At 33.8% G+C, this 21,525-nt stretch overlaps 1 protein-coding gene across 1 annotated transcript; it reads left to right on the plus strand.

Annotated features, from left to right (window-relative positions):
• The first annotated feature begins 2,460 nt into the window (after positions 1-2,460).
• Positions 2,461-20,546, plus strand: LOC145558525 (26S proteasome non-ATPase regulatory subunit 2 homolog A). Its single transcript, XM_081619794.1, has 25 exons — positions 2,461-2,771; positions 2,898-2,998; positions 6,336-6,456; positions 6,554-6,613; positions 7,836-7,903; positions 10,012-10,054; positions 10,279-10,344; positions 10,455-10,493; positions 10,567-10,649; positions 11,002-11,116; positions 11,551-11,625; positions 12,146-12,304; positions 14,209-14,316; positions 14,397-14,501; positions 14,596-14,736; positions 14,817-14,921; positions 15,737-15,958; positions 16,494-16,607; positions 16,690-16,905; positions 17,396-17,455; positions 17,538-17,651; positions 17,738-17,823; positions 17,952-18,060; positions 19,735-19,913; positions 20,001-20,546. The coding sequence occupies exons 1-25, from the start codon at positions 2,652-2,654 to the stop codon at positions 20,074-20,076; spliced, it is 2,685 nt and encodes an 894-aa protein (XP_081475920.1). The 5' UTR covers positions 2,461-2,651; the 3' UTR covers positions 20,077-20,546.
• Positions 20,547-21,525: the final 979 nt, after the last annotated feature.

A 21,525-nucleotide genomic window follows, 5' to 3' on the forward strand; every position in this document is an offset into this window, starting at 1 on the left:
TATAAGCCCAATTTCGATGAATAATGAGGAAGTTATGGCCAAAATACTAAACTGGCTCGAACCGGATCTTACCTACGGCCCAATGATCATGTGGAGGGTCCAAAGGTCTAATCATATTCCTAAACTAATTAGGATTAATTAGAAGCTTCTATAAGTTTTTAAAAGATATTAATTATCTTTTTTTAAAAGATAAGATCTAAGAATTTGAGTTAAATAAAAACTTTCCTTTTATGAAAACTTTTTTTTTTTAAATCCTAATTCTATTCGAATTTAAAGATGTTAAAAGACAGTCAAATATTATTTTTGTGCCTCATAATCTTTATCCAAATTTTATATGGTTGGATAGATCTTGAAATTATCTTTCCAATGATATATTATAATTAAATCCGAGTTATAACGAAAAAGATATGAATGAGATATGAAACTCTATCCAAAACTGACCCGTCCTACTATTTCAGCTATATCTTTTTATATACAAAATATTTTAATTTGATTTCGATTGGGTTGGAAAGTAGACTTCAAGAGCTTTCCAACGACATATCATATGCCTTATATGGACTTCTCGATCAAAAGATATGCTAAAAACAAAATCCACAAAAACTGCTGTCCATCGAGTTTTATGTCGATTCGAATTCGGATTCTTTTCTTATTCTTCGACCCTCTTTTTTCTCTATAAATAGAGATCATATCTCCCCTTTTTCAATCATCAATTCTCATCAATAATCACCAACTCTCATCAAGAAATTCTTGATTCTCTCTCTTTTCTAAACTAGCTTTTTACAAACACAATTCCTCATACATTAGCACTAGACACACCTAGCCAAGTTTGAAGTTGCCTTCGCCTTAGACGTGAAAGGTTTGATATTTCTGAGGGTTTGGTCCCTAATTGATATTTCAATTATTTAATTTAATTGTTGTTTATTATTTTCCTTGAAGTTAATAACGCGTGTATTTTGTTATTAGAAAGAGATAGAGGCATCCAAGTAAGTACTTTAATTGTTTGCATTGATATTATGATATAGAAATCATGTCTAGGTTGTTATTATGATTCCTAGTATCATGTTAGGATGCTTGATCTTCCTAGTATCATGTTTAGGGTAATAACCATAATATCTAATATCAAAAATGACAATTGTGATTCCTGCGATGCTTCCTTTTCTTTCCTAATATTCATGTTAGTATCATGTTAGGGTTAAAGTTTTGATTTTTATTGTTTAGTATCATGATAGGGTTTGTTATTAATCTTGTTAGTATCATGCCTAGGATCTTGTTATTATTATGCTTTAACATGATTAATTTAATTATTATTATTTTAATAATGATTATTATGATTATGATTATTATTATTATGATTATTATGTTGCTTGATTATATTTATTATTATTGCTTGATCACGCCTTTTATGCATGTTTAAGGGGAATTGGTAATTGTAATCACGCTTAATAAGATAATTAATAATCTTGTTTAGGGTTAATTTGATTATAATTCAAGTGATCGCCAATAATAGATTTGTTTGTGTATTAATATTCAACCAACTAATTAAGTAAAGTTTTAATGAGGTAAAATTTTGACTAATAGGTCTTATTGCCTTATTTGTTAAATATTAATTATTTTCTAAATCTTTAATAATATCATAGATATAATACAATCTATAATAATAATAAAAAACTAATTACCTTAATAATCAATAACTACATACAAGTAATAACCATTAACCAAAAACTACATGATATATTAATTGATTACTAATATTTTTTTTTGAATATTTGTGTAAGATGTTGCCAAACATAATATAAAACATATCGATATTCAATTAGAATTCATAACAAGAGAAAGGTTGAATAAAGAAATAATACATTATTCGGAAAATATTGATTAATATTGTAAATGGTTTGATTTGAGATAAAATAATAGCGTGATTTTAATAATGAGTGCGAAGGGAATCGAATTATCTCTTGAGGTAGACATATAGTTGTAAAAATTTATTGAATTACCAAGAAACTAATTTAACGACACCAAACTGAATTACATAAATATAATTATATGATCAATCAAATGCATAAAAGCTAATTAAATCTTCTATGATTATTTCAATAAGGATCTTGCTAACGAACACCCCCGGGGCTTCAGATAAGCATTTAAAATATTACCTAAAGTGGTATTAATTTAGGAAAACATGACAAAATCACGCGTCGATCAGTGTAATTAATGTTAATTTAATCTTTCTACTTTTAGCTAGCTTATTCAACGCCTCAAAGCGTTCGTTAGCTTTTCTCTTTCAATAAATATTTTGGTATTTTATTTCACAATAATATTATTAGACAAGATAATAATACTAAAAATTACCGTGCGTGGCACGAGACCTAACCTAATAATTAAGGAGTAGTAAATTTGGTGCTTGCTAGTGATAGGACTAGAAATTTACAGTTTATAGCAGCTTGAGCAAAAAGAAACCCAAACTCCGTACCTATTAATTCCGCCTCTTTCCCAATTTCTCCACACACACTCTCTCTCTCCTCCCAGAATTCTGAACTCGATAAAGTCTATAGAAAGAATCTAACAGAACTCAAACTCCTCAAGTTTCCTACACTCGCAATCTTCAATTCGATTCGAACCCTAATTTTCTCTCTCCTAGGGTTTCACTCGCGATCATGGACCCTGAGCCGAGCAATACTGGAGCCGGCAACCCTAGCGCCAATCGCAATGAAGCTTCAACCAAGGTTCCTTCGAAGGACCCTAAAAAGAAGGATGACAAGAAGGAGGAAGATCTCGTAATTTTATTTCTTCAATTGTTGATTTCGCTCTAATTTTGTGTTTTTGGTGTTTGAATTAATCGATAAGTTGTTTTGGGTATTTGTTATTTTGTTGCAATTATTTGATGTTGCTATTGAATGTAGTCGGAGGAGGACTTGGCTTTGAAGCAGCAGTTGGAGTTATACGTCGAGCGGGTTCAGGATCCCGATCCCGGGCTGCAAAGAGTAGCTCTAGAGAGTATGAGGTAACTTCCTTTTGCAAATTGTTTTGTAGTTTTCGGTTTCTGGTAGTCGGTACTAGTGGAATTCTATGGAAGTGGAGAACTATGTTTGAAGGAATTACTGATTTCATTATAGTTGGTGTTGTGCTCAAGGATAGATTGTGAGGTTCTTTTGACATAATTAAATTAGGTAGCTTTAGCGAAAAGAGAATGTAATGAATGCATAGAGAATTTCCGTTGAAAAACCGAAAGAATTAGGTTAATGGTTGATTTTGTGGGAGTGATGGTGTCTTGATCGACAGTTTCATTGTAGTAGGTGTTGTGCTCAAGGATAGATTGTGGGGTTCCATTGACATTATTAAATTAGTTAGCTTTAGTGAAAACAGAATGTAATATGAATGTGTAGGGGATTTCCATTGAAATGAAACTGCAGGAATTAGATTAATGGTTGATTTTGTGGTAATGATGGTGTCTTGATTGACAGTTTTAGCACATAGAAACATTATTGTGGGAGAAAGTGGTTCTTGTTGAATGTCATGTAATCATGTATTTTCTACGTCTGTCCCAATTGAACATATTAGGAATTAAGGAAAGCAAAGAAAGAGCTGTACTTCGGTTAAAGTTGGAAATTTAATACATTTCTTCCCCTCTTTTAATTGCAACATACAGCTAATAAAAGGACTCATTTTATTATGACCCTGAGTTCTTTTTATCAATTCTAATATTTGTTACATCTTAGATCCTCTTAAGGTAGACTCCTTGTAAATCTAGTAGTTCTCCATTTATTAGAATTGTAGAAATAATGAAAAATCAGCATTATAAAATTTTATTTTAATATCAATTAGTAAGACTTGTAAATCATTAAATCTATACTAATATATTAAAAGGTGTTTCTAAGAACGTCAATGTGCCACGTAATCCCTAACCTTCAACCTCTTATAATAAAGATGACTATTTAACCATCTAAGCCAACATCAATTATGTTATTAATATGTAAAAAAAAATCATATAAGTGCAAACCACGGGGTTCAATAAAAAAATTAAAAAAAAAAAGCTCAAAGAATTATTCTATTTTGGTTTGAATGAATGAATGACAGTTGCAGTTTTGAAAACTTTTTAAAAATATGATCAATTGCTCGTCTACAATAGTAGCAACTCGGGCACCGGACTTCTCACTGGTTAAAGTCAATTATAATAAAGTTAGTTTAAATAGAATGAGTTATTTAAATTTTTGTTTTGAAATTTGAATTCATTTAATGCGATACATGATTTATCAAAAGTTCATAGTAACAAACCTTTTATTTAATTTTTTAATTGTAAAAATTGTTTTTTTCTTTTTTTTTTTTTTAATAATTTAAGAGATAATTACCAATTTAAAAAACAATAGCCAATCATATTGTAACAAACTTTCTTTTAGAAGATAAAAAAAATGTAAAAACAAATAACAAACTTTGGGTGGGAATTTTTTTTGCTAGGAAAGTGACACGTGTATTAGGGGATAATATCAATGATTACTTTAGTAGTATTGATATTAAATGAAATTGAAATTCATAGCCCTTCTAATAGCATGCATGGTAAGGTTTTTTTTTTTTTTTTTTTTTTTAAAAAAAATTTTGTTTATTTTATTTTTTGCTTGTAAACGGATTCAATTAAACATTAACGTTTCTTAATGCTTGGTTAGAAAGTTTGAGTTACAGTTACCATTAACTAGAGGTAATGGATTCCACCTATTTGTTATTTCTCTAAAACCTAAGGTAATAACTACCCTTACCCTTCTCAAACAAAAAGAAAGAAAGTTAAGTGATTACTCTCCGTGGTTTAACCAAACAAATGAAAAGCTTAGGGTTAAATGATTCCTTTCCCCCTTTTATTTGTTTCCTTTCCATTTCGTTTCCAATATTCATACTAATCATCCCCTAAGTGTGGGAAGAGAATAAGAGAATAGAGGGAATCCATGCCCAAATTTAGTTATTTGTTATTGTTTGAAACTAACTATTAAAAAAGTGTTGTATTATCAATCAATAACTATATTCTAAAAGACACACCAGCAATGACACGTATGTGTCAATTGTATGTGTCATTGCGGGTGTGTCTTTAGGTTTTTTTTTTTATTATAATTTTTTTAATTTAAGAAAGTTATTTTGCAAAAAGTTTGTTTTTGTCAACAATATATACGAGCAATAATATTTGCCTTTCTTATGTTGATGTACAATTAATAACTACGGAGTAATAAAATAATAAATAATCATTTGTAAAACAATGTAATTATGATGGAATATTTTTAAGAATATAATTTCGATTAAATATACGTTAACCCATTTGCAAAAAATTATATTTATATTTTTCTATAGAGAAATCACTATATTATAAAAATTGAGAAATATCAAAATTATAAATTAATTTAATACATAAATGGACTGCATTCTTCTTATTTATTTCTTTTACTAAATAGTCCAACATTTTTTGACGCATTAAATAGTCCAACATAATACGCTCTTTTTCATTTTATTAAACCGTAGAAAAAAATAATTGTGACTATTTTAAAAAATAACATTGATACAGAGTAATTAATCTATTTTAAAAAACATATAGAGTAATTAAAATAGCCGTGTGTAGCACGGACCTAACCTAGTATATATAAAAAAATGAAACGTACATATCACTTAAAAATTGTAGGTTCTGAAAGTAGCTGGGAACAATATTATCATCATCTGGAAAAGAGGTTCTATGTGAATATGTTGTAGCAACTTTCTGTAAATGAATGTGTTGGAGAATAGAGGAAGTATATAGCACCAATCGATTCTAGAGTCACCTTCTTTAGATAGATGCTTTTGAAAATAACCTAGAACAAGAAATATCTTTATCCATATAAGCGCTAGTCTGTGAATATGTTGTAGCAGGTATGATTTTGAAATTCACTATATTTTGTATTGTTGGTATTCACTATATTAGTATTGTTTTACAATTAACTTATGGTAGGTTATTTTTATCAGTTATTTGGTTAAATTAGAGTTATTCTTTGTTCTATATTTTGAACATATTATGTATGGCTTCCAATTTTGCAAGGTTTCAACTTTGTTTTTTATTATTATTTTTATTTATTTTATTTTTTTTTAATTGTAATTGTAATTTATTAACTTTAATATTGCCAACATTAAAGTATAACTAGTTACTATATTTAATTACTGAGTAAGTTACCATATTGAGACAAATATAACTAGATCCTATGTGATCACATCATAGTGTAGTACACAAATAATATAAAAAGTGAGTATTATGCCACTAAGCAAAATGGAAGAAGCATATGTTGACAGAATTTTGTGATAAGTTATTTGATCTATGTGAAATTTCAATTTTGTAGGCAGGAGATTCGATCCGCGACAAGTTCTATGACTTCTGTCCCAAAGCCTTTGAAATTTCTCCGGCCACACTATGGGACTTTGAAAGCATTTTATGAAACAATGAGTGGTTCTGAATTGAAGGTACTGCTCTATTGAATCTTGGTAGGTCTTTCTTATTACCTGTATGTAGCCATCATTCTAAAATTGATTGACTTTGCTTTTATTTTGATGAACGCAGGAATTTCTAGCTGATATACTATCTGTTTTGGCATTGACCATGTCAGCAGAGGGTGAACGGGTGAGTGCTTTCTAATCTTTTTTCTTAGTGTTTTGTAAGCAGGGTCAGGGACTTGACAGCATTTGGCTTACTAAACTTGTCTTAGGTCCCATTAAGGCCATTATGCATGGATGTCGATTCATGAGATTATATACTGTAAATTTGGCTTTTGTTCTAATTGATATATGTAAGCAAAGAGACACTTTTTTAAAACCAAATTACAGATTTTGATTTAAGAAGTTTTACGATTTTACCTATTCCTGAAAGTTCTTTACACTTACGCTGTACTCTATTTTGGCAGATTCCTTTTACTACATTACCTCCTTGCCTCACAATATTTACACCCTTCCACTTACTTTCTATTACTTTTTCCATTTTGTTTCTTACACCCACCAATGTTTTTACATAGTCTCGTAGTTTCTTCACAATTTTCTTATACCCACTTAACACATCAACACTCTCTCTCCAATTGCCTAAATGTGTGTGCATGCCTTTTATTTTATTTTTTATTTTATTTTTATTGCTATATATTGTGAGATTTTATACAATTAAGCAAAGATTTCAATAATTGAGCGATAATATATCTTATATTCTCTTCTTTTGGATTAGTCAGAAAGTAATATGGCTCATTGGAAATGAGAAATATATATTTGACTGTTTTGATTTATTATACTTTTTATTTTAAATAAAATAAAAATGAAGCTCATCATTCTTCCTTTGTATTAGTGGTTTATGTATATATTTTCAAACTATTTTAAGTTCAGTTCTATTCTGTATAAATCAATGTTAATCAGAAAAACTATTTTAAGTTATGTATGCCTTTTGTCAAGGTTGTACTGAAGGCTATGCCTTTTTAATACGGTGGTAGTGGTTGGTGATAGATTCTTAAACTTATGAACTACAAAAGCATAGGTCAAAATATTGATTTCTCCTTTTTTTCCTTGCCATAGAATCCCTTGGGTGGAATAGCTGATTTGGGTTTTCAATTATCCATGGGGTGTGTCATAGGGTAGGATGCTATATGGCAAGGTAGTACTGAATGCAATGCTTTTTTAATAGTATAATGTAGAAACAGGTGGCGCAATCCGACTAGTAGTTTATTATTTAATGGTTTTTCTTCTTTCGAAGCATGCTTGCAAATGGACTATGTATTTAATGAGAGTGCTTATTTGATTTCTGATAATGATGCAATGTAAGCTTAAATTGAAAGTGTTGAGATTTATTTGTTCTTTTATTCTTGCAGGAGAGTTTGAAGTACAGGCTATTGGGATCTGAGGGTGATATTGGTTCATGGGGTCATGAATATGTGAGGTAACATTTTTTGTTTTAATATTTTTATTTGGTTTACTAGAAGTGTATCTCTTAGACCGATTATCTAGGGGCTCATGATCTTAGAGCATTTACTATTAGAGATGTGTAGTTTACTGCTCATGTTTTGGTAATAGCATTATTTTCATACATTTTGTGTTTTATGTTAGTGTACTTGACTCTTGGTACATAATATTGGTTGATGCTGTATTTTGACTTGGAAACTTTCATGCCGAAGAAGAAAATGTTAAATACTAGAGATAGCTGCAAATGTTTTATTTCAAATACTTGCAAAAAACCTCCATACCTAAGTTGTATCGCAATCCAATACGGCTTGGACATTTCATGTCATTATTACGAAATCAGGGATAAGTGGAAGCTGTGATGCTTGGACTCAGCCCACCTCTCCTCTATACCGGTGTCGACATGACACGCATGACTAACCCTGGTTCGGGTCGAATCCTTTGAAGAGAAAGGGGACTCGGAAGTTATGAACCCTAGCTATGAAATAGAATGTCAGATTCAGCAAAACAAGAGCCAAAACCTTAGGTCTTTTGATCGGAAGGGATATACGACCACCGGGAAGACTTTGGTTTTTTTAATCAGGCAATGAGATTATGAATGCTTTGATATTTCTCCATTTTCAATTTTGTGCGTTTACATTATCTTTTGTCAAAATGAAATGACAATTGGGAAAGGCTTTCCTTTGACCTTTTCTACTTTATTTACTATATGATTTTATTACTTAACAATTTAAATTACTCTTTAAAAAAAATCCAAGGGTTTTTCTAAGCTATACCCCCAAGTTATTGAATTTCTAAGCTGTATCCATGCTTTTTTAAAGCTATAAGCTTTGCCCTCCACCTCACGATATTTTATCATCAATACTCTTTGATAGCCATTTTCGTTCACGAAAGTTAAGTTCTTTTATCAACAATGGTGTCGTGGCGTTATTAATTTGACACGTGTTCTAATTGGTTTAACGCTTTACAAAAATTTTAAAAATCAGAAAAAAAAAAAAAAATAAATGTTATTGTTAACATCAAAGGTTATTGTTAATAAAAATAGTTAGGTTGAGGGCTCAACTTAGACATTTAAAAAAGCATGGGCACAACTTAGAAACCGAGGAAGTTTGAGGGCATACCTTAGAAAAAACCAAAACACAATTTAACTACAAATTTTAAGTTTGCTTTTACACATTCAAGTCCACGAGTCCATATCTAAAATTTGGACTCTTTAATTTAGTGTTCCCATATCCTCAATTTTATAAATTTCCGAGTCTGACACTTAAACCTTGACCTGAGTCTGAGGATCCTAGAGTGGAAGCAACTCCATAGAAGTCATTTGTAGTTCTTCTTAACAAGAAGGCAGATAGGGGAATAAAGGTGGGGACTGGGGTGGCTGTAACCCTGAAGTTTATTTTATTCCCTTAAGTTTTACATGTTATGGATTGGTAAGTGGGGGTGGGCTGTATTTTTTCCCCCCCTTTTATTAACATTACTCGTACAATACTGTGGGTTGTGTACAATTTAAGGGGTGATGGGGCTTGGTTTTTTTTTTTTATTTTTTTTATTTATTTATTTATTTTTTTTTTGGGGGGGGGGGTTCTTAATGTCTTTATTGTTGTATGTACGCTATGTACCATGTCCAAAGTGATGGCGGTTTCCGTGTCTAAAATTCTGGAATTGACGTACTGGGTACTCGGATCCATACCCATATCGTATCCTCATTTTGTAACATAAGACTTCACCACTCAAAGTTCAATTGGTTCAGCACTCTGGCCCACACCCTTTGCATTTTACAACTGCTTAACAATGTGAATACAAATGTCATCTATTCTGCTTCATGCTTTTGGTAAACAATATTTTTAAATATCGTATTTTTCCTGGGAACATTTAAGCCAAAGATGAGTTTGTAATTACTGGAGACAAGTGCAAAGATTATATTCTAAATGATGTTAATTTTGTTCAATGTTCAGTCCCAACTTAATCACTCTTTGCACTTCACCATTGCTTAAAAATGAGCAATACTTGTCATCTGCAGTCTACTTCATACTTCTATGATCTTTAGTTTACTAATATCTCTTTGTGTTCTTGGTGTGGTGTGTGCAGAAATTTGGCTGGAGAGATTGCACAAGAATACACAAAGCGTCAGGTAAGCTTCTTTGGTTTAATAATTATCTGATGGTGTGATCTTATACTTTGCATTATAAAAGTTTTTGAATTTTTGATCTATAATTGAGTCTACATCTTATTGGCTAGTGTGATCTCATTCTGTGCATCTTCTAGCTGCCCTTATTATGTGGTTTTTAATTAAGGAGCTTCCTGTTGGTGTTTGTGAGCTTGGTGAACTTAATGTTAATGTGTTAATGGTTTCAGAATGAGGATGCCCCTATTGATGATCTCATGGATCTTGTACAACAAATTATTGCTTTTCACATGAAGGTATTTTCCTGCATGTTTGAAGAAGTATATTTGAATTTGCTATGGCATTTTCTTCAGCAACCCTTTCTAAACATTTTTTTTACTAATGATAAATCTTCATTGTATTGCAGCACAATGCTGAGCCTGAAGCAGTTGATCTTCTCATGGAGGTACATGTTTATCTTGTTTGGATTTGCAGCTGTGCTTGAAAACATTAATACAATGTCGGTCTGTAATGTTTAGGTGGAGGATCTTGATTTGTTGCAAGAGCATGTCGATGATAAAAATTACAAAAGGACGTGTCTTTATTTGACTGCTGCAGCCAAGTAATATATTTACACCTTCCTCTTTAGTTGTCTCCATATGATTTTTGATTCAAGAGTCTGATCATATTCCTTATATCGTCTATGAATGATCAAAATGTTGTTTGTAGACTAGAATCATAAGATGTGAGTTGTCTAAACTGTGATTTTAATGCTAATTGATTACCATTTGAGTGTATCGGTATATGTATCACCTTGGTCCTTAGATTTTGCTTGCACAGCTCCATTGGCCCATTAATTTTGCCTGGATTATGTATGTGTTGTGGACGTGCTTTTATACGTATTTTATTTATTTATTTATTATCTTTACATGTTTTCTTTACTGCTGTTCACATTTATGTTGTTACATTGGCAGATATCTTGCTAGCCCTGATGATATGCTGGTCCTTGATATTGCCCATTCTATATATATGAAATGTGAAGAGTATCCCTCTGCACTCCAGGTTTCATTATTCCTGGACAACTTGCAGGTTTGCCTCCCTTTCCTATCATTTCAAAAATTTCTCTCTATTGTTCCCCTACCTTTTTCTTCGTGGGTTAGAAGAATCATTGATTAATGCCAAACTGCCCATAAATTTTCAATTAGCCCAAATAAAAAGTATTTCTTACACTGCAAATCAACTCTTATCAATGTGGATATAAGTGGAAAAACTTGGGCCTTAATTAAATGGCTTGGACTTAGTATTGTGCAACTTAATATTGGGTGCTCATTATTTTCAACAGTCCTTGTGTTTGCTGGTGGAATGTTAATTTTGATTAAGCGGACTAGCAAACTATCAAATGTATATAGGGCCTTTTATGTCTTGACGGGTTTTTAACCCTAAAAGTTGGTATAAGGTTGGATGGCGTATTTGTGTTCCCACTTTGACTGTGTATAGACTCTTATGTCCATTTTGTCTTGCAGTATGTTAAGCAGATTTTCACATCTTGTGAGGACCTCCTGCGGAAGAAGCAGTTTTGTTACATCCTTGCACGACATGTAAGTGTTGAATTCTCCATTATCTTGAAGGCCTCTATTGGCTTTTGTCTGTCGAAGGCAATACCGCTCAAAAGAGTAGTCCAGTATTAGTCTCTTATTTTGACAATGCTTTATATCTGTGCTCAGGTCTTTATCAGATTCTGTTCCTTGCACACTACTAATTTGATGTGAATGTCTTGAGTTTGTACACATCAGATATATAAGATCAGTGGATATGTTACTGATTTGGTTTAATTGCTAATAAAAATAATATTATGTCTTGGTTATTTTGGCCCTTTTGACATCTACGAATGTGCTCTATGGGTTATTTCAATTTTGGATTCTGTTTCCTGATTCTGTTGTAAGGTGATTATTGTGTAGCAATTTTGTTTTGTCTTGTACAGTTTGCATCTCACCCATGTTCTTTCTTTGTCATTGGTGTTTAGTGTGGAGTTAGTTGATTATGATTTGAAGATACTTATGAGCCTCTTTCAGGCTTGTATATTTTCTCTGTTACTGAGCAACTTTTTTTATCATGCAGGGTGTCTTATTTGAGCTCGATGATGACATGGTTTCAGATGATGATGAAAGGGAGCAAATGCAAGATATTATCAACAATTCTAAGTTGAGTGAAGGTTATTTGACCCTTGCTCGTGATATAGAGGTTATGGAAGCCAAATCACCTGAGGATATATATAAGGTAATATCTTATATGTGCTTTTACATCCATTTGATGCAATATACTCCATTCATTCCTGCTTTGGCTTTTGCAGTCGCAAATTCACATATTTGACCGTTTATATTTTTAATTACGAAAAGTAAAAACTTTAAATGTTGAAATTTTAAATATATACCGAGACGATTCTAATAAGGTCCCACATTTTTATTTCCTTTGTTAATATAAATCATAAAATGCAGTCAAAAGCCATAAAGCTGATGCTAGTTAATTAGTCATGTGGATTATTCTCTTTCTATCTTTGTGCTTATGGTTGTTATAACTATGCGTTTTAGGTTGCTGCTTCTTATTTTTAAGTAAAGGGTTCTATTTAGAGGATTAAATGCATTATATATTTATATTTATATGTAGTAAACAAATTATTGTGATGTAAATTAGAAGGATTCCTTTTAACCAAATTGTTTAAAAATAGTGAGGGTATGTGACAATTTGGGGAAAATTAATTCTCAGTTTGACAATTTGGTAATATAAATAAAGCTCTAGTGACAGAGGTAGAAAAAGTACTAGCGATGTAAGCCACAAAATGGGCCAAAAATGAGGTATATGTCAGTTGTCCTTTTTGTTTAGTAATTAACATTATTTCTTACAACATCTTCACACTTGTTAGTTGTTATAATGGTGTGAATTCAATTCACTTTTTTAGTGTAATACATTATTTCATTTGTGGCTTTCTCTATCACTTTATTTTATTAAAACTTCATGTACTATTGTCTACTGCACTCGTATGGCATTGCAATTACTTTTATTATCTCACATAAGCCGTTTATACTCCTCAATATACCATAGTTGCTATTTTTTTTGATTTTGTTCTTTAATAATCCAAAATGTCCCTAATCAGCAATTAGAAATTGGAAAAATTGCCAAAATTAATACAACCTTTGACCCATTCTTTTTTAAAAATACAACCTTTTGATTATTTTGTAATAATACAACCTTTAGGGGGTGTTCATTTTAAACAAGACAAAATTGAATTTTCAATGGGTTTTGAGGTGGGAGAAGGGGAGGGGATATTCCCCCCTTCCCTATCCACACCACCAAAAACTCATCACCTCCCCTTCCCTAACCTCAAAATCCACCCAAAATTCGATTTTGTCTTCTTTTGAAATGAACACCCCTAAAGGTTGTATTGTTACAAAATAATCTAAAGGTTGTATTATTAAAAAAGAACCGGTCAAATGTTGTATTATTTTTGGCAATTTTGTTTATGGTGAATTAGAAATCATCTAATTGTTGTTTTTTATTCCTTATGTCTTCTTCGTTGAAGCCATAAATAAAAAATGGGGAATAGGGGGTTAATGTAAGAGCTTATTGACATTAAAAGGGCGGGGTGATAAATTTTTAACTAAAATACAGAAAAAAGGGAACACATGGTTTTTTTGTTTTTTTTTTTTTGTTTTTTCCTTAATTATTTTTATTAAAATATAAATTAAATTCTTTGTCAAATCCGTTGATCCAACACCTGGCCCAGTTTTGGCTTAATTGTCACCATCAATATATGTTTCTGGAACTCATATTGTCTTTCTTACCAATGTCACTGAAAAATGTGGTAATCTACCCCCTTTTGTTTCTTTAAATGATATGTCGTTTGAGGTTATTTTACACAAGTTGTCGCTTACCCTTTTCTTAACCAATTTTATCTTTGAACAAATATGTTGATATTATATCATGTCCTTTTATTCATGCTGTTTAGTGCTGCTCTCTGATATGTATTTTGATTGTGCTATCATAGCATTGTGTGTGTGTGTGTGTGTGTGTGCCTGTCTATGTCTTAGGCAATCTATACATGCATATTTTGTTGCTCTAACATTTCTCTGAATAATTGCTTAATTGTTGTAAATGCTGATTGTATCCAATTTTTTTGCTGTTAGGCTCATTTACTTGATGGCCGTGCTAGTGCTGGTGCGACTGTTGACTCTGCCAGACAAAATCTGGCAGCTACATTTGTGAATGCATTTGTAAATGCCGGTTTTGGACAGGTATTGTATTCCATTATTTGGTCTTAACAGCTTTATGCCCTATAAATAGTGCTTAAGGCATGTTGTGGTGGTTGCTACAGGACAAACTGATGACTGGCCCTGCTGATTCCTCAACCGGGGGCTCTTCTGGGAATTGGCTATTTAAAAACAAAGAACACGGGAAAACTAGCGCTGCTGCGAGTTTGGTATGTGCTTTACCTTTTTTCCCTCTTTCTTTATGCATTTGTTTGCCAATTTTTTTTTTTTTTTTTTTTTATTTAAATAATTCTTGTATGGCAGGGTATGATCTTGCTTTGGGATGTTGATTCTGGACTTGCACAACTAGACAAGTACTTCCACAGTACTGACAATCACGTTATAGCGGGTGCATTACTTGGTGTTGGAATTGTGAACTGTGGTGTAAAGAATGATTGTGATCCAGTATGTTTAAGCAGAATCATCATTATACTTGAGCAACTTTTGAAGTATCTGCTGTTTTATGATATCCATTTTTCTTGTAGGCTCTGGCGCTTTTGGGGGATTATGTTGATAAAGAAGATCCAGCTATTCGGATTGGTGCCATTATGGGTTTGGGCATTACATATGCAAACACTCAGAATGAACAGGTATGTTCTGTGTGTTTGTGCACCTGCTGTATTAATACGGAGAAAGAAAATAGAAGACTAAAGGTTGTTTTTGAATTGATGGATTCAGGACATGTATCGAGTCTTAGTGGCTTACTGTGTTCAAACAGAATTAGACTTTCTTTCTATCAACAAAATAGAAATGGAAAAGTCTCACATTGCATCAATGTTGATCATGATTACAAAATGCAAAACTACTTATTCCTTCCATCCCAGCTAATGTGCTTATAGTTTTGGGTGTTATAAGCTTGTATTTAAAAAATGTGCCTCGTGTGCACCTAGAGTTACCTGCTTTGTGGTGTATTTCGTTCGCTGGTGTCATTCATGTAAGCAACGTGCACCTGACAAAGAAAATGGAACAATGGATTATCACAGTTGACTAATATGCATTTCTTGGGATGTAATCATCTTTTTTAGTTTTTTTGTTGGGCATAATTTTTAGACCAAGAGAATTGCCTACACCAACATAGCAATACTTATCAGAGTTTCACAGCAGCAGCCAGTTTCACCCTACATTTTATGAACCGAAGCGGGAAATAGAAATGTGGAATTTTGAATCTAAAGAATAGAATAAGAGTAGACTGGCAAAAATTGTACTTACTCGTTACCAAGAACGTGCTGTCATCATAGTTGTCTAACTCGTTATGGCTGTCTGACAGGATACAGGCTGTGGCAGTAATGCTGTCTGGTTGTGATATTGTAGTTGTATTTGTTAGTGTGTCATAGTGCCTTCTATGAATTGATGTGCTTTTATCTATGCTTTAATAAATATCTGATGTTATAGTTGCCATCCGCAGATACGCAACAAGCTGACTCCGATTCTTGGGGACACGAAGGCTTCTCTTGATGTTATCGCCTTCACTGCAATTTCCCTTGGTTTGGTTTTTGTTGGTTCCTGTAATGAAGAGGTTGCACAGGCAATTATATTTGCATTAATGGATAGGAGCGAGTCTGATTTAGGGGAGCCACTTGCGAGGCTTCTACCTTTGGGCCTTGGTCTTTTGTATTTAGGGAAGCAGGTAACTTTTAATTAGTGCAATTATAATTTAATGATTTAATTGGTCCCCCTCACCCCTTATACTGAGTAGATGCCCACTATTTTAAGCATTCTCTTATGGCTGGTTTGATTCAAGGTTACAAATTAAGGTGATTTTGTGTTTAATCTTTACATGCAACACCCCATGTAAAGATAATAGCATCTTAAAGCCCAAGTAGGTAATGAATGGTAGTAGCTAGTAGAAATAAGTTTAGAAAGGTAACCTCCCTTCAGAAGTTGGTGTTCATTATGATTGTCATTGATATATACTAAAAACTTCACACCAATTCCTGACTGTAATCCAAAGATTTATGATTCAGTACCGAATGAGCTGTTAGAGCTTATATATTTGATTATTGCTTCGTAGCATTTGACATTTTTTTGAGGACTTGTGCTCCACAAAATTTCACATAATCCCGACTATAATTCCAAGTTTATTTTTATGTACCCGCTCTGAATATCACTAATGACATTGTGGACTCTGTTTGATCATATTTGCTTTTGTATCTCCTTTACAGGAAAGTGTAGAAGCAACAGCAGAGGTCTCTAAGACTTTCAATGAAAAGATCAGGAAACATTGTGATATGACTCTTCTTTCTTGTGCCTATGCTGGAACTGGAAATGTTCTCAAGGTTCTGTTTAAAGACATGGCTTCCATTAGCTGTTGTAATGTGTCAAATAGCTTTCTCAATTTTGTTGATTTCCTTATTGCAGGTACAGAGTCTGCTAGGTCACTGCGCACAACATCTTGACAAAGGTGAAACGCACCAGGGACCAGCTGTTCTGGGAATTGCCATGGTAGCTATGGCAGAAGAATTGGGTGTTGAGATGGCAATTCGTTCACTAGAGCATCTGCTGCAGTATGGAGAGCAGAATATACGTCGTGCAGTTCCATTGGCACTTGGTCTCTTATGTATATCGAACCCTAAAGTATGTTCTATTAGTTTTGAATTTTTTATTTTGTTTCTGTGTGTCGTGAGATTCTGAAGTATCACTCTTGGTCTTTTAAGCAAACTCTTGAGGAGTTAGGTGTCTATCTGAAATGTCCTTGCTATTTATGTGTTCTTTAACAGTGAATGTTGTACATGTTAATGAAATTTGAAGCATGCATTGCTTGCATTTGAATTTTGTCTACATATAAATTGGACCTATAGTAATTTTCTGGAAAATGGAATACCAAAGAAATACAGACCTTGAGATTTTAATTAGATTTGATATTTTGATTATACTGGTGTGAGTTGAGGGAAAACATGTATAATTATAGAAGGAAGATATTAGCCTTGGAATGGTTAATTTTAATAATTGGGGATTCTTTTCCATCAGAACACATTGTTAGCACTTAATATCTTTTCCCAAGCATTTCCTTTAGTACATATGAAAAGTTTTTGCCCATGTTACTGATTAATTACCTATGCTGCAGGTAAATGTTATGGATACCTTAAGTAGACTGAGCCATGATTCTGACTCAGATGTAGCTATGGTAATTGGAAATTTTGTTTCCTGTTTCTTTTCAAGTGTATACTTCTCATCTTGTCATGTCTAATTTAATTTTCACCATGCAGGCTGCCATTATTTCATTGGGATTGATAGGTGCTGGTACCAATAATGCCCGAATTGCTGGGATGCTCAGAAATTTGTCCAGTTATTACTACAAGGATGCCAGTGCACTCTTCTGTGTAAGGCCTCTTAGCACATCTACCCTGTGTCAAGAGTTATGTCGCGGCTGTTCTGGTTGGATAAAACTTTTTTGTGATTAATGCAGGTTCGGATTGCTCAAGGTCTTGTACATATGGGGAAAGGTCTTTTGACCCTCAACCCATATCATTCTGACCGCTTCTTGTTATCCCCGTAAGTGTCTGTTTTTCATATTTGAAATCAGGTCTAGCAACAGACGCTTGCTTCGCCAAATTGGTAAAGCTTTTGCCTGCATTCTAATTGCTGGTTGTAATTATGTAATGTCACTTTGTTTTTGACAGGATGGCACTTGCTGGTTTAGTAGTAACGCTTCATGCATGTCTGGATATGAAGGCCATCATCTTGGGAAAATATCATTATATGCTTTACTTTCTTGTCCTTGCGATGCAGGTTGGTTATTTATATCCCAGTTCCTTTAGAAATCTTTGAATTTAATTTTACCATGTTTGTTTGATAGGTGAGAAAACTATGTACAAGTGGATACCTTGTATTTACAACTCCACCATTTAGTTTTCCATATTATTTCTTTCAAATACAGTGGATAAACTGAGTGGGAATCGTACTGAATTCAAAATTTTCTTCATTAAAATAAACAAACAAAAGCCTACTAATACTTTACTTCAAGCTTGGCAGACCTTTGCTCATTAAACAATCAAACAAGTGAAAATCAATAATTTTTAGGAAAAATTAGAAATAATAATCCCAACTTTCATCAATTTTGGTAGAATAATCCCTACTTTAAATTATACTGGAATAATCCGAACTTACTTTAGGGGGTGTTCATTTTCTTTAATCCCAAAAACCGGTGACCGGTTGAATAGGTTAATATTTTTATTTTTTTTAAAAAAATGACACGTGTCACATGTTAATTGGTTAAAAAAAATTAATAACAAAAAAAAATATTAAAAAACAAACAAAATAAATAAGTAAAAAACACCCAGGACCCAGCGATCAAACTCCCAACTCCGGCAACCCCTCAACGCCAGAAGCCGCCCCAACTCCGCTGGATTCTCCCTCTCTGGCCTGAACGTCGCCGCCCACTAATTCCCCTCCTCCCGCCGGCCAATTGCCTCAGCCACGCACGAAACCTCTTTTCATTTAATTTTCTCTCTCCTCTCAATTGCCCCCAAACACTAAACCCGGCCACCTGTGCGCCGCCGCTCGCACACTCCCTTGAAACCCCTCCCCCTGAAACCTTCGTTTTCGTTGGTGGGTTTTTGAGGTTTTGACTGGTGGCTGCGATTTAGGGGTTTCGAGATGCGATTTTCGGGTTACAGTGGTTGCATGGGGTTTGGGTGATTTTTGTGGTTGCGTGGGCTTACGACCAAACGAAATCCGGTCACGAAACTCACTTGAAACCACTCCCTTATTTCCGAAATCACCTAAATCACCCCTGAATTTGCGTTTTGGGGTTTCGATGGCTGCGAACGTGGTGTTTCGGTGGTTGCGTGGGGGAAAGGAAGGGGTTTCGGGAATGGGGGGAAACGGCGACACCAGGGGTGGGGGATAGGCGGCGGTCCAGAGAGGGGAGAGGTGGCGATCTGGCTATGGTGGATGGGGAAGGGGTAGGGGACGGTGGGGGAGGGAGGTTGGCTGGGTTTTCTGTTTTTTTTTTTTTTTTGTTTTGTTTATTTTTGGTTTTTTTGGTTTTTGTTTTATTTATTTTTATTTTTGGACCAATCAAAGCTTGCCACGTGTCAAGTGACTTGATATAGTAAGTCATTGACTTTTGTTGACCGGTTAGGGATTGAAGAAAAAGAACACCCCCTAAAGTTTGGATTATTCCAGTATAATTCAAAATTGGGATTATTCTACCAAAATTGATGAAAGTTGGGATTATTATTTCTAATTTTTCCTAATTTTTATTGTTTTTCATTTCTGAACACTATTTTCTTCAGTTTTACTTATCCATATGTTACTTCAGTAATTAAATTTCCAAACAAGCCATAATATCGGGATGCATTTCTTTTTGCGTTTGGTCCCACTCTTTCCGGCCTCTGCCTTTTTTTTTTTTTTTTGAGTGGTGTACTTAGCTGCTTCGTCTGTTTGTCTGTGATTTTGCAGCCAAGAATGTTATTGACTGTTGATGAAAACCTTAAGCCCCTTTCAGTACCTGTCCGGGTTGGTCAAGCAGTTGATGTTGTTGGCCAGGCGGGTCGGCCCAAGACCATTACTGGTTTCCAAACTCATTCAACCCCAGTTCTTCTTTCTGCTGGTGACAGGGCAGAACTTGCCACGGAAAAGTAAGAGATTTTATGTATATATGCTTTGGCCATCTATTTTTACTCTGCATGTGTGCTTAATTTTTTTTTTGGTTGGTGTTTTATTAGGTATATTCCTTTATCGTCCATACTCGAAGGCTTTGTCATCTTGAAGGAAAACCCAGAATACAGAGAGGAGCATTAACTTGTCAGGCCAGCAAAGGAGTAATCATTCTATTCACGATTAAGCTTTTCTTCTGAGAGGTGGGGTTTAGTTTAGTTGTTGAGGCTCGAAGATTTTCTTTGGAGGTGAAAATGGGCGTCAAGCTGCTACTGGTGCCCTTGAACTGCTGACAAGGCTGTTACTATGTGATTGGCCGGCCAGAAATTCAGTAGCTAAGACTTAGCATGGCTGCTGATGAGGATCAATTGATGTAATGTTGTGACATGCCTTGGGACGTTTATTGTAGCAGAAATTAGAAGTAGATAGTTAATTATGAAATGCAATATATTGTGTTTTTTCGCATTCCATATGCTTGTTTTATGCTCTCTTGATATTTCCCTTTAAAACATATAAAGGTGTGGCTAGTCTATTGACATGTCTTTACTTTTGTAGGATGTCAAAGTAAAGAATCAAATCAATCAATCCATCCATCCATTTGTTTTACCATTGCACATGTAAATGCTTCAAACAATTTACCCGTGTAGTTTTCATAGAAGCTGTAGGTTGACTTGATGCAAGTTGATCTGACCTGAACTAGAAATGTGTAGCACTTTGACCTGAAAACTGACCGGAATTGCACCTATTACTCTATTAGGACTGGAGCCGGACTAGTGGATTTAAGTCCGGTCCCGGTCCTTATAAATCTTTGATTCTGGGCTTCAGGTCTGGTCCAGGTAAAAATCGGTATATATTGGGTTGGACTTGAAACTAGGTAAAGCTTTAGGTTTTTATTTATTTATTTTTAAATAGCTTTTATTCAAAACTCAAATCATTTTTCAATTCAATTGCAAAAATCCCAACTCCCTCATTCACTTGGCCACACCCCAACCCTTGCCTCACGCAGCCATTCACTCCCCTCAGCCAAGCAACCATCGGCCAGTCGGCCACCAGTGCGAATACCCACCATAGTCACCAGTGAGTCAGTGACTCCCTAAGACGCATGCCCCTCACTCCCATGGGCGTCGGCCTCACGACTCACGAGGTCATTAACTTGCATCAGAATGCGACAATCGAACTCATCAGCCGGCGCGCGACAACCATCCTGCACCAGCCACCGACGCGTGACTTCCCTTCCCGCGGTCACTATAAGTTCCCATTTTTTTTTTAATCTAAATCTAATTATGTTTAATTATTCAAAATTTTGAATTTACTTTAAGAATTTATAATTTTTTTTAAAGAGTTTATAAGTTTATTCATGTTCCAACAGCTTATAATAATTTTTTAACAGTCTATGTATTGCTTTGATTTTTTCTGTGCAGCAGGTTTTTTAATTAAAAGACAGAAACAAAGCATAATCACTACCCCTCCGTGTTTTATTAAGTGTTACACTTTTCATTTCCGACCGTATTTTTTAAGAGTTACACTTCTTTTTTTTGGCAAAAAACTACATTAAAAATATCCTCTCTCCTCTCATGATCCTCACCCAAACTC

Source organism: Chenopodium album, chromosome 9 (genome assembly GCF_948465745.1).
Source record: "Chenopodium album chromosome 9, dcCheAlbu1.1, whole genome shotgun sequence".
NCBI classification, from domain to species: Eukaryota; Viridiplantae; Streptophyta; class Magnoliopsida; order Caryophyllales; family Amaranthaceae; genus Chenopodium; species Chenopodium album.

Bases quoted from the DNA above. Each gene is read 5' to 3' on its own strand.
- LOC145558525 (XM_081619794.1), top strand. From the start codon at position 2,652: ATGGACCCTGAGCCGAGCAATACTGGAGCCGGCAACCCTAGCGCCAAT. The intron at 2,999-6,335 runs GTAACTTCCTTT...TCAATTTTGTAG, and splicing joins GTAGCTCTAGAGAGTATGAG to GCAGGAGATTCGATCCGCGA. The intron at 19,914-20,000 runs GTAAGAGATTTT...GTGTTTTATTAG, and splicing joins GCAGAACTTGCCACGGAAAA to GTATATTCCTTTATCGTCCA.